The 12,592-nt window shown below is 50.0% G+C and overlaps 1 protein-coding gene across 3 annotated transcripts in view; it reads left to right on the top strand.

Moving 5' to 3' along the window:
- Nucleotides 1–12,592, top strand: part of Col26a1 (collagen type XXVI alpha 1 chain) — a 137,065-nt gene continuing 124,473 nt past the window's right edge. For all 3 annotated transcript variants that reach the window (XM_076923246.1, XM_076923247.1, XM_076923245.1), the window contains exon 1: nucleotides 1–327. In XM_076923246.1, the coding sequence (XP_076779361.1) occupies nucleotides 170–327 (158 nt within the window). In that variant the 5' untranslated portion in view covers nucleotides 1–169. The remainder of the gene's footprint in view (nucleotides 328–12,592) is intronic.

The following is a 12,592-nucleotide window of genomic DNA, read 5'->3' as shown; positions in this document are numbered from 1 at the left end:
GTGGGCGCCCCCCCAAGACGACTTCCACCTCGGACCCTGACTTCACGCCATCACCAGCTGGCTCCCTGCGCTCCAGCTTGGGGCAACAGGGTCAGTCCAGCCGTCTGGGGCACTCCTAATCGTCCTGCGGCTCCCGGGACCCTAGGTACCCGCGGGAGAGCCGTGCAAAATGAAGCTAGTTTTGCTCTTACCATGGGCGTGCTGCTGCTTGTGCGGGTCGGCGCTGGCCACCGGCTTCCTCTACCCCTTCCCGGCAGCAGCCCTGCAGCAGCACGGCTACCCAGAGCAGGGCGCGGGCTCCCCCGGCAACGGCTACTCGAGTCGCCGGTGAGTAACGCCAGTGGCCGGGCCTGGGGGTGCGATGGTTGGATCTAGGGACAGCGGGAGCTCAGAAGAGTCGTGGCTCCGTACTAGTAACGCTGGACAGTGGGCCAGGGGCGCGGAGGGTTGGATCCAGCGACATCGAGGTTTATGAGGAACATTGCCGGGGTGCTGGGGGCGCGGGATAGCGGACCAAGGACTGGGTCGAGAGACTGAGGGGTCCCACAGAAGCGGTGGTCGAATGTTAGGAGAGCAGAGGCTCGACGGCGTGAGGGCCAGATTGAGGGACAACAGGAGTTGAGGTCTGTTTGTTGTTGGGGTCGAGAGTTTGGGGCGCCGCCGAACTGAATCGCCGGGCAGTGGGGAGTCCGAGGCTCAATGGCTGCGTGTTGGGGGCGCAGGAGCTAAATCAAGGGACAGTGTGGACTCCGAGGAGTGGTGGCTCGGTGTTGGGGGATTCAGGACACGGGGTGGGGGCGTGAGAATTAGAGCCAGTGCGCGCTCCAAGGCGCAGTGACCCCATGCTGAGTGCTCTGTGCTTGGGGACGCACCACAGAGACCAAGAGGCGAAGTGGATCAGTTGATTGGGAAGGAAGGACATTGGGCTTGTACCACGAGGCCTGGGGGGCACGGAGACTGAAAGCGAGATGGGGAACAGTGGGGTTGCCTCAGAGGCACAGTAGCCCGGTGCTAAGGACGCAGGCCTGGGGACTGCGGATGCCTGGAACGCACGACTGTAGGAGCCTCGTAGCTGGGGGCAGAAAGAGAAAATGGATATCTCGATCATTTGCTGAGGAACCCGGGCCTAAGGAGGCCGGGACGCCAACTTGTGTGAGAGGAGTTTTGGAAACGCGGGGCCCCAGCTTTGGTGGTCTCCGGTCGCGCCCACCCCGTCTATTCCCATCATGTTTTTTTTTTTTTGTTTTTTTGTTTGTTTTTTTGTTTGTTTGTTCTTTGCCCTGTACCCATCGGGCCCTGGGCTTCGAATGGAGATGGCACCGACTTGCGTCCGGGAGTCGTAGAGGGAGCTCCTGGGACTCACAAGACTCTGGGTTCAGCCTCCACGGAGTTGCCAAGGCTCACCTGCGCGGCCTTGGCTTTGTGTTCCACAGTTCCCAGAGTTACCAAGGCCATGAGTCATTTTGGCCGCTTGGCGACACTGGAGAGCCCATTCCATCTGGTCTTTGGGGCCCGAGGGGCCGAAGAAACTTTGGCTGCGACTTCCCATTCACGCAGGGACGGGGTACGCACCCCAATCCCACGGTGGGATCCGCTATGGGCTTGGTGGAGGCGCGGGGTCACTCAGCCCTCAGTGCCTGGACCCGCCCGCTGCTTCCATCTACCGCCAGGTGGCGCGCTGCCCTCCTCCGGTGGTTTAGCGCTGTCTTGCTGGTTTTTGAATTCTCAAAGAAAAAGCAGCGCACCCAAATAAATGTTACTAACTGCGTTGTTTGGGCATCTTACAGAATCTCGCTTTCCCAGTTGACGATCTCTTCAATCCTAGCATCTGTACAGGATTAAAGAATTAAGTTACTATCTTACTGCTCTTGCAGAGGACCGGAGTTTGGTTCCCAGCATCCACTGCAAGGGTCTCACAGTATCACCTCCTTTGCCCATATCTCCAGCTCCAGGAATCTGAGGCTCTCTTCTGGTCTCTGAGGGCGGGTACTGCACTCACACGTGGGCGCGCGCGCGCACACACACACACACACACACACACACATTTTACAAAAATAACACTGTTTTCTAAATTGAGAGTCTTGCTCTTCGAGTTCACTGTCAACACGCAGGATTGACTGCCACCTTCGTTCTCCAAACGTGTTCTATTATACCCCTTTTATGGAAGCTAGGAACTAGATCCCAGGTCCTATTGCCAGTTTGCCTGTGATTATATTTTGTTGAGAAATAACTCTCTAGAAGTTTCTGTTGGGAGAGAGCTCCAAACACCCACGGAAGTGTGGACTGTGCACACTTCCGTGTGTGCAGATAGCAGTGAAAGCAAGATTTGGAAGTTGTAGACCATTCTGTGTAATGTGAGCTGTGATTTCATTTTGGAACAAAACCAAACACGGGTGCTGGTGATTCAAACCCGGGTCCTCACGCTTGTGCTGCAAACTGTCTTACCCACAGAGCCCTCTCTCCAGCTCCCTTTAAAACTTAAAATATGGAATGGAGTCTCACTAAGGATCCTGAGCTGGTCTTATACTTGTGTAGCACAGGCTGGCCTCAGCCTGGTGACCCTTCTGCCTCAACTTCCAATGTAGCTAGGGTTACAGGCATGCTTTGTTAGGCCTGGCTTGGAAAGTAGTTCTTGTGTGTGTTTGTGATACTGTTTTTGAGCAGTTATCAAGTATAGAGAGAGTCTTGGGACTAAACCAGAGGACGACTACACACACACACACACACACACACACACACACACACACACTTCCCCTAATCTATAGATTTGCATCTCGGGATTCAGCCAAGTTTGGATAAGTAGATACCAGACTCAATGAGCATGACCAGGAATTTTATCAGCATTTTATAGCAAGGAGACCAGAACAGTTTGTGCTGGGAGCCATGGATGCTTCGTGGATAGAGTGGATGGAGGATCCCTTTCCTTTGCCAGAGTGTGTTTGCTGGGTCAGTAGGAGTGGTTCAGAAGGAGTACTGAATGACTGTGCCTGCAGTACCAGGGGTTGGGAGGCTGAGACAGGAGGATTCCTGGGACTTGCTGGTCAGCAAGGCTAGCTGAGTTAGTGAGCTCCAGGTTCAGTGAGAGAGCCAGTTTCAAAAAAGTTGAGCGCCATAGAGAATGACACCAGGCCTTGACCTCTGTCTGGTACGTGTGTATACACACACCAAAATGTGCACACACACAACCTCAAGTGAAACTCGACTGCCTTCATTTTATTTGGAAATATTTTCCAGAAGTTTCTATTAGAAGGATTCTCCAAGCACACACACAGGTTTGCCTGTAATTCTATCGCTTTCCTTCTGCTCGAAAATATCTTTTTGAAGTTTCTGTTGGGAGAGATCTCCAAGCAGCCACAAAAGTGTGGACTTCGTATGCGTCCATATGTGAAGATAGAGGTAAACAAGTTTCATACATTGTAAAGGAGTCTGCATGGTGTGGTGTCACTTATGCAACAAAGAGGTGCCGCCCCTGTAGTACAGGGACCGACCCCACTGCTTTGTATATGTTAGGCAAGGTGCTCTATATCCACTCTCCTTTACTTTTATTAAAAAAAAAAAACCAAAAAACCCTGTTAGCTAGTATGTATGTGTCTGAGTGTGCCCTATGTGTGTGTGCTGTGTGTGCGTGTGTGTGCTGGGCTTAAAGATGTGTTCCCCCATATTGGTGTTTTACGTGGGCCCTGGGGATTCAAACCCAAGTTCTTATGGCTGTGCAGCAAGCCCCCTTAACTACTGAGACCTCTCTCTCCAGCTCCTTTGTAAACCTCCTTAATTTGGGGATAGGGTCTCTCTAGAGTGCTTTGGCTTGTCTTGGACTTGCTATGTAGTGAAGATTAGTTTTAGTCTTATGATCCTCCTGCCTCAGCCTTCCGAGTCACTGGGATTAAGGGCATATACTTTTGTGCCTGGCTTGGAAAATAAGTTGTGTGTGTGTGTGTGTGTGTGTGTGTGTGTGTGTGTGTGTGTGTGTGTGTTGCTGAGAAGGGAACCCAAGGCCTCATACAAGGCAAGCACTCTACCAACTGGGCTATATCCCTGGCCCTTCTTTTCTCTTTTCTCATTTTTGTGTGTGCATATTGTGTGTGTGTGTGTCTGTGTGTGTGTTTTGGGAGGGTGTAGTGTTTAACCACTGAGCATCTTTCTGGCTCTATTTCCCCTTTTAGAAACAGGGTTTCATGTACCCTCCTGACAGGACACCCAGGTATATGCCAGGGGAAATCCTGTTCCACCCCTGGTCTCTCTTACCTCCAAATTCCACCATTAAACTATAAAGCTGTAATGATGCCATCTGAGCCCTCAATGACCCAGATCATCTGTCCATGTTGGCTCTCTTTGGTCACCTCTGTTAGAAGCACAGCATGGATCTCTGTGTTGGAGCTGCTTTGGGAAAGCTACAAGAAAGGTCATTTTAAGTACAGTCTCAGTGGTCTGTTCTCAGGATCCTTGCCCCCCGACATTGCCCCCCAATGAATGGTCTTGTACAAGTCCTTTAATATCCTGGAACCTGTCTTCTGCTCCATATGATAAGGTTGCCATGGAAACCATGGTGGACGTGAGATGCCGGTGGCACAAGGGGATGCAAGGATTTGGGGATTTGACAAATACCCATCTAACCTCTTTCACTTTTACATGTTCCCAATTGTTTATGTGTGTACGCACGCCCACATGTTGATATATACAGGCCTTCACATGGATGTTCAAATGCCTCAGTGAGCACACACATGTGGTGGACAGAGGACAACTTTGTGCATCCTTCCTGAGACACCATCTATATTAATTTTTAAGAAAGGGTTTCTTACTGTCCTGGAACTCACTGAGTAGGCTTTGCTGGTTGTCCAATGAGTGCAAGTCCTTGTTTGTCTCCCTGGCACAGGAAGTTTGAACATGTACCACCACATCTGGATTCTCCCCCCCCCACCCCCCACCACAGGAATCTGAGGATTATTGCTCTTGAAAGGCAAACACTTTGATGACTGAGGTATCTCCCAGACCTCTCTCCAGACCTCTCTTTTTTACTTTTTGACACAGGGCCTCATATGCTCCAGGCTAGGATGACACTATGCTCCTGATCCTCCCTGGGCTGCTAGTGTCCACTCACACACCTGGTTCTTGCATTGCTTGGGATTGAACCCAGGGCCTCTTACATGCCGGGCAGTGTTCTACAACTTGAACTACAACCTCAGGCCTCTTGTTTGTCTTGTTCCCAGCTCCCATCAGGAGAGTCAGAGTTGCTTAGACTTGTGCTCAGTCCTCTCTCTGAGATAGCCTCCTGTGTCTCTTGCTATGGCTCATTGTCCCTTGCCCTACTGCAGGCTGCTCAGCCCCACCTGAGGGGGAAGGGCCAGGCAGCTCTCTCTCTCTCTCTCTCTCTCTCTCTCTCTCTCTCTCTCTCTCTCTGTGTCTCTCTCTCTCTCAAAACAGGTTTTTTTTTTTTTTGGTTTTTGGTTGGTTTTGTGTGTGTGTGTGTGTGTGTGTGTGTGTGTGTGTGTGTGTGTGTGTGTGTAGGCCTGGCTTTCCTGGAACTTGCTCTCTAGACCAGGCTGGCCTCAAACTCCGAGATCCACCTGCCTCTGCCTCCAGAGTGCTGGGATTAAAGGCATGTGACACCAGCACCCAGCACAGACTCTGAGCTCTCCTGAATCATAGCTTTACTGACTGCTGTAGGCTCTGGGGTTTCAGCGTCCAACACATCCTAGAGGGGGGTTAGAAGGCACAGTTACCTCTCAGAGAAGATGCGGAGCCTGACTTAGGGAAGACCCCAGGTTACCGTTCTTGTAGAATTTCAGTTACTGGGCCAGGAAAGATGATGGCTTAGTGAGTTAAAGTGCTTGCTATACACTTGGCCCTGAGTTCAAATCCCCAGAAGCCACATAAGAAGCTGACTGTGGCTATGTGCTCCCTGTGATTCCAGCGCCCTGGCCGGTAGAGACAATAGGCTCACTGGTGCTGGATTTCACATTCACATGTGCATGTACACACATTCTCTCTCTCTCTCTCTCTCTCTCTCTCTCTCTCTCTCTCTCTCACACACACACACACACACAGAAACTCAGTTACATCTTGGCTCAAATTGTAAACTTTTTGCCCGTTTCCTGACTGTCGTCTATACAAATGGGTGGAGAGAACATAGAACTTGAAACCAGTTTGTGTCCCACTGGGAAACTGTCTGACAGGTCTGCTTGGGACAGGTTCTGAGCCTCAATGTGACGACAGGGCTGTAACCCCACTCTTCTCCTCACTCCTCTGTTGTCTTCCCTCCTCCTCTATCCCCCCTCACTTTACCTCTTTCCTGCTCCTTCTGTCTCCCCCTCCATCTCTACCCTTCTTTGTGCCTCCTCAGAAATGACCAGCATTGAGGACATCTCCCAGCACAGTGGCCAGGTCTCCACTGTCAGAGGTGGAGATCGTTTGGGGGTGGTTGGTTTCTTCTTCCACCATGTGGGCCCCAGGTATTGAACTCAGATCTTCAGTCTTGGTGGCAAGTGCTTTCACCTTTTGAGCCATTTAGCCAGTCCCAGGCGTGTGTGTGTGTGTGTGTGTGTGTGTGTGTGTGTGTGTAGGGGTGGGGTGGGGACAGGATTTCTCTGTGTAGCCTTGGCTGTCCTGAACTCTCTTTGTAGATCAGGTTGCCCTAGAACTCAGAGATTTACCTGTCTCTGCCTCCAGAGCACAAGGATTAAAGCTATGTACCACCACTGCCAAGCTGAGTTCTGGGGGGTCAAACTCAAGTCCCCAGGCTTGTAAAGTAAGCAGTTTTATGGCTGAGCCATCTCCCAGATACTCAATATTCTTCTCTTTAACTTTGTGTAACATCTGATGGGTCAATGAAATATCCTCTGATGACCTAACTATCCATTGAGGAGATATGCTACCTCTTGCCTTCCCCTGGCCTTTCTAGGATGGTGTTCTGTAACATTATTTCAAGAGAGATGAGAACAGACTTCTACATACCCAAAATATGGAACCAGCAGAGACCATAGCAAAGGCACCATCAAAGTCCAACTTGGTGAAAGAATGAGTTAATTGTACTTCCTCACAGGAAGGTGGGTGAGGAGTTAATTACAAAAACATGGATTATTCATGGCAGCTGCATCCCTGAGAGCATGGGTGATGGCTCATGAAAGATGGAGCTCTCTGGATTACTTGCAGGCAGATCAGCAGGCTGGCTTGTGTCCTCTATTCAGCAGTCTACTGCTTATAGAACCTTTGGTGGGGAGGGCCATTATGAAATCTGCTAAGTTTGAGAAACTTCCTGAGACTTGTGTGTTTACCTGTTTACTTCCTGAGTTTTAAGAAGCCCCCCTTTTGAACTTACTGAGTTTTAAAGAGCTTCACTCAAGGATGGAGTATTAAAATGGGAGGAATTGCTACCCAAGAGATAGTTTTCTAGTCTCCCACTCCACCTTGGAGTCTCTCAAGTCCACCTTGGTTTCTCCTCTCTACCTCCCACTGAAGGCTATTGTCTCTGGGTTCTAGATGTGTGGTTCAGGGAGATAAGGGAATAGGCTCCCCAACTCAAGGCATTCTGACTGTGGCCCCTGGCCGGAGCTGGCAGTGCTACAGTACACTCAGAGACCATAGCACTTACTGGAAAGTGTGTCACTTAGCCTGTCTCTTGCCTTCCAGAGCAATTGTGATACCCTTGGTGACTTGGAGATCCTGAATCACCTGGCAGGACTTCTCTGTATAGGGCCTCCCACAGTGGACCTGGAGCCCTTGGCTGGTGGGAAGATAACCCCATAGTTAGTGGTTGCACATGGGCAGAAACACATGCCTTGGGGTTGGTAAAAGGGGCTGGAGGTGCACACACCTTTTTATCCAGGACTGGAAACCTGATTCTTTTTAAAATAACATTTACTGGGGCTGAGGAGATGGCTCCGTGATTTAGAGCTCTGTCTGGCTGAGGACTGGAGTTCCATTCCCAGCATCCTTGTGGGGCAGCTCACAACTGCATGTGACTTCAGCTCTAGGGGATCTGGCAACCCTCTTCTGACTCCTTCAGTTATCCACACATGTGAGAAGCTACACAAAGAGAGACACATACTTACAGATTTTTTTTTAAGAAAAAAAAAACAAATTACATTCATTTATTTATGTGTATATGTATGTGCACGCTTGTGAGCTTATGTGCTATAGTGCTTGTGGATGCCGGAGGACAATTTGTGGAGGTTCATTGGCTCCCTCCACCATGTGGGTTCTGGGAATCGAACTCAGGCCGTCAGGATGGGCGGCAGTCACCTCCACCCACCTAGCTATATCATGGGCCTGACACCTTAGTTTTTGAGACATTGACTTTTATTGAGTCTGGAGTTTACCAATTCAGCTAGATTGGCTGGCCGGTGAGCCCCAAGGGTTCTCCTGTCTCTGCCTCCCCAGCGCTGAGATTAGGAACACACCAACCACATTTAGCCTTTTACTTGGGTTTTGGAGACTAAGCTCAGATCCCCATACTCCTGCAAGCACTTTACTGACTAAGACATTTCCTCTAGCACAGGACTTAAAAAAAATTTTTTTTTTAAATCACCCAGAATGGTCTCCATAGATGTATCTGGGCTTGGGGAGTTCGGGCGAACCTTCCCGCAAAGCCCTAGGGATTCTGATTCCTTCTTTCGCCGTCTCCTTTCTGTGTTCTTTCAGCTTGTCTGTTATTTTAAAAAGCTGTTCCCAGAGAAAGCATCGCTGAGGCAGTAAAAATCCTCACTAGCTTCTCTTGGCTCTCCTTGGTCCCACACCTCATTGCCACTCAGAGAGTGTGTGATCTGGACGCAGACCAGCCGCCCCTGGGGCAGTGACCCGAGCCTCTGTAATGAACTGTTAGAGGATTTTCAAGAATGTTCACACAAGTGCCTAAGGGAGCAAACCTACACACCATATACGGTCCTCTGATTCTCTTGGGGGCCCCCGCCCTTCTAACTGCCTCTCCTTTTGGAACAAGCAACATTCAGTACAGGTTAGCCGGTCATAATCGTGGACAGGTGTGTCCTCTGGCTTCTTGCATCCCCTTGTCTGACACTGTTAACTTGAGTTGTGAGGGTCAGAGCCGCCTAGGTTCAGGCAGCTCTAACAAGCAATGGACACTAGTCCCTCGATCTGTCAATTAGAAAGATAATACAACAGTGAAAACAGAAAAAGATTAATTCAGGGTTGGTGAGATGGGTCAGTGGACAAAGATGGTTGCTGCTGAGGCTGACAAGCTGAGTTCCCACCCGGTGGGAAGAAATAGTAACTCCTGTAAATTGTCCCTTAGCCTCCACACATGCGCTGTGGAAGCCTGCACGATGTGCACAGCATGTACAGGAATTCTCTCTCTCTCTCTCTCTCTCTCTCTCTCTCTCTCTCTCTCTCACACACACACACACACACACACACACACACACACGTGCACACACACTACATGCAAAAACCAAAGAGATTTATTCAGCTGGACACATTGGGAAGGGGAACACAGAGGTTTAATGACCCCTCCATCCCAAATTCTATCTTTGGTATCCTGACATAGCTTTTGGTTTAAGTCAGGGTAAAAGGTTTGTATGGCCAGCTAAGCAGTCCTGATCAAGGTGTGGTCCTCTCTCCCCTGTCACTTACCTATCATCGTCTTGGCTCAAGTCTCTTCTCCAGTCTCTTCCTCAAAGATACTTTCTACCTCTGACTGGCACCAGGCTTCAGCTCCTCTCCCAGCAATTCCTGGGGAAATTGCAGTCTCTTGTGGACCATTGTCTCAATAACCTGGTAGCTAAAGGAAGGGGCACTAGCATCTCTTTAAAATATCTTTGCAGGGTAGTGCTGGCACATACCATTAGTCCCAACACTCACGGGGCAGAGGCAGGTGGATTTCTGTGAGTTCAAGGCCAGCCTAAGTCTACAGAGTGAGTTCCAGGACACCCAAGGCCACACAGAGGAACGCTGTCTCAACAAAACCTAAATACACAAACAAATAAATAATAAGTAAAATATCTACATTCCTGGCTGGCGGTGGTGGTGATGCATGCCTTTAATTTCAGCACTTGGAAGGCAGAGGGAGGTGAATGTGTCTCAGTGTGTGGAGAGTAGATGACAGCCTTGGATCTTTCCCTTTCACCTAGTGTGTTACAGGGTCTCTTGTCTGTCACTGTTTAAATTGGCCTGCAAGATGCTGGGGTTCTTTTGTCTCCCCCTAACAACTTACCATAGGAACACCAGGATTACAGACACGTCTTACCGGGTCAGGCTTTATGTGGGTGCTGGGGATTTGAACTCGGGTTCTCATGATGACATTGCAAGTGCTTTAGCCACTGAATCATCTCCCTCCTTGGAGCCTTGTGAATGATTCAGGCTTTCCACGCCCCTAGAATGTTCCCTGGAACCTGACCTGCAGCCCACCCGATGGGGGGGTCCTGGTGGGCTGACAATTTGTGTGCTGTTAGGGTGCAGTTTCTTCCTGCTTCAGTTCCACTGACTACATCCAGGCAGGTCATCTCTGGCTTCTGACACATCTGTCTTTCCTGTCCCCCTGGAGGGCCCTGTCTACAGTCCTCTTCCTGGGCCCCTGTGATTGACTCGGCCATACGGCTGGTCCTTGGCCTCCCAAAGGTCTTGAACTTTCTGGACACCCAGTTCTGGGGTGATCCGATCCTCGGCTGCTGAGGAATGGGCCTCATCTGTCCCTCTCCTTTGTTCTGCAGCTGCTAATGACAATTCACTCCGATCCTGAGACTTTGTATGTGTGTCTGTGCCTGTGGCGCCTGTGCCTAACCCACTCCCGTGCAGAGGCCAGAAGAGGACCTCGAGTATGCTGACCTATCGCTCTCCATCTTAGTCTTTTGAGACGGTCTCTCACTGAGCTGGAGCTAGGGAGGCAGCCAGCAAGCCCCAGTGATGCTCCTGTCCCGCCACTAACCCAGCACTGGGTGGGTGGATGGGTGGGGCAGATGGGCATGGCCATGCCCAGCTTTCTACATAGTGACTATCTGAACTCAGGTCCGCAGGCTTGCGTCCCAAGTGCTCTTGCCCACTAAGCCATCTTCGCACATGCCAATTAAGAAGCTCTTTATGTCCCGAAAACCTAGCAACCTGAGTTCTGTGTCCATTGCTCACATAAAGGTGGAAGGAGAGAACTAGCTTCACGCACGCACGCACGCACGCATGCACGCACGCACATAAAATAAAAGAATAAAAAGTTGGTCTTTTTTTTTTTTGAGGCAGGGTCTCACTATATAGTCTTGGGGGAGGGGGCTCCAACTCACAAAGATCCCCCTGCCTCTGCCTCCTGAGTGCTGGGATTAAAGGCATGTGCCACCAGACCCAGACTACTTTCGAGAAATTGTTTTAATTATTTTAATGTTTGATCAGGTTTTTTTTTTTTTTTTTTTTTTTTTTTTGGGGTTTTGAGGGAGAAAATTTTATAATCTCTCTCTCTCTGGCGCGTATGCTCGTGTGTGTGTGTGTGTGTGTGTGTGTGTGTGTGTGTCTGTACCGCGAGTGAGTACACACACCAAAGTCTTGAAGCCTTGTTTGACCCAGGAATGGTAGTACATACCATGTGACCACAGAAAATTGCACTCTACCCATCAGTCAAGTTGAACTTCTGACTCTCCTGCCCACACTATCTGAATGCTGGGATTACAATGCATGAGACTAATTCCAGTTTTACCTGTTCTTTTAAAAAATAATAATATTTATGTATTTACTTATTTAATTTTGAGACAGGATGTCTATGTAGACCAGTCTTACCCAGAACTCAGTATACAGACCAAGCTGGCCTCAAACTTAGAGATTCATTTGCCTCTGCATCCCGAGTGCAGGGAGTAGAGGAGTATTCCACTATGCTGACCAAATGTGTCTTATTTTTAAATGTGCGTGTGTGTATGTGTGTGTGTGTGTGTGTGTGTCTGTATGTATATGTGAATGAAGGTGTTGGAAGAAGGTGTTGGATCCTCCAGAGCTGGAACTATAGGCAGCTGAAAGCCGCCTAATGTGGGTACTAAGAACTGACCTCAGGTCTCCTGGAAGAGCAGCGAGTGCTCTTGAACGCTCAGGTATCTCTCTAGCTTCTACACCCGGTTTAATGTGGTGCTAGGAATCAAACCTAAAACTTCATGCATGGTAGGCAAGCACTCTAACCACTGAGCCATGGGCCTTAGCAGGTAATGTAGGAAGGACTGACAGAGCTCAGGGCTTGGACTAAAGCGAAGCCCTGCCCCTCACTGGGGGATTCTAGGCAGGGACTCTCCCACTGAGCCACGCCCCCAGCCCCTCCCTGGGGGATTCTAGGCAGGGGCTCTCCCACTGAGCCACGCCCCAGCCCCTCACTGGGGGATTCTAGGCAGGGGCTCTACGACTGAGCCACGCCCCCAGCCCCTCCCTGGGGGATTCTAGGCAGGGGCTCTACCACTGAGCCACGCCCCCAGCCCCTCACACTGGAGGATTCCAAGAAAGTTCTTGACCACTGAGTCATGTCCTAGCAATTCCTTATTAATTCAGTTTCGATGGACGGGACTCTGCTGCATTCACTCTTCAGACTGAGTTGTGTAGAACACTGATGAACCCGTGGTTAGAAATGAGTCTCAGCCAAATGGAGACGGGAACTACAGCACCCCAACAGGGTCCTCCTAGA

This window comes from Arvicanthis niloticus, chromosome 24 (assembly GCF_011762505.2).
Source record: "Arvicanthis niloticus isolate mArvNil1 chromosome 24, mArvNil1.pat.X, whole genome shotgun sequence".
Classification (NCBI taxonomy): domain Eukaryota; kingdom Metazoa; phylum Chordata; class Mammalia; order Rodentia; family Muridae; genus Arvicanthis; species Arvicanthis niloticus.
This window is presented reverse-complemented; position numbering and strand designations above follow the sequence as displayed.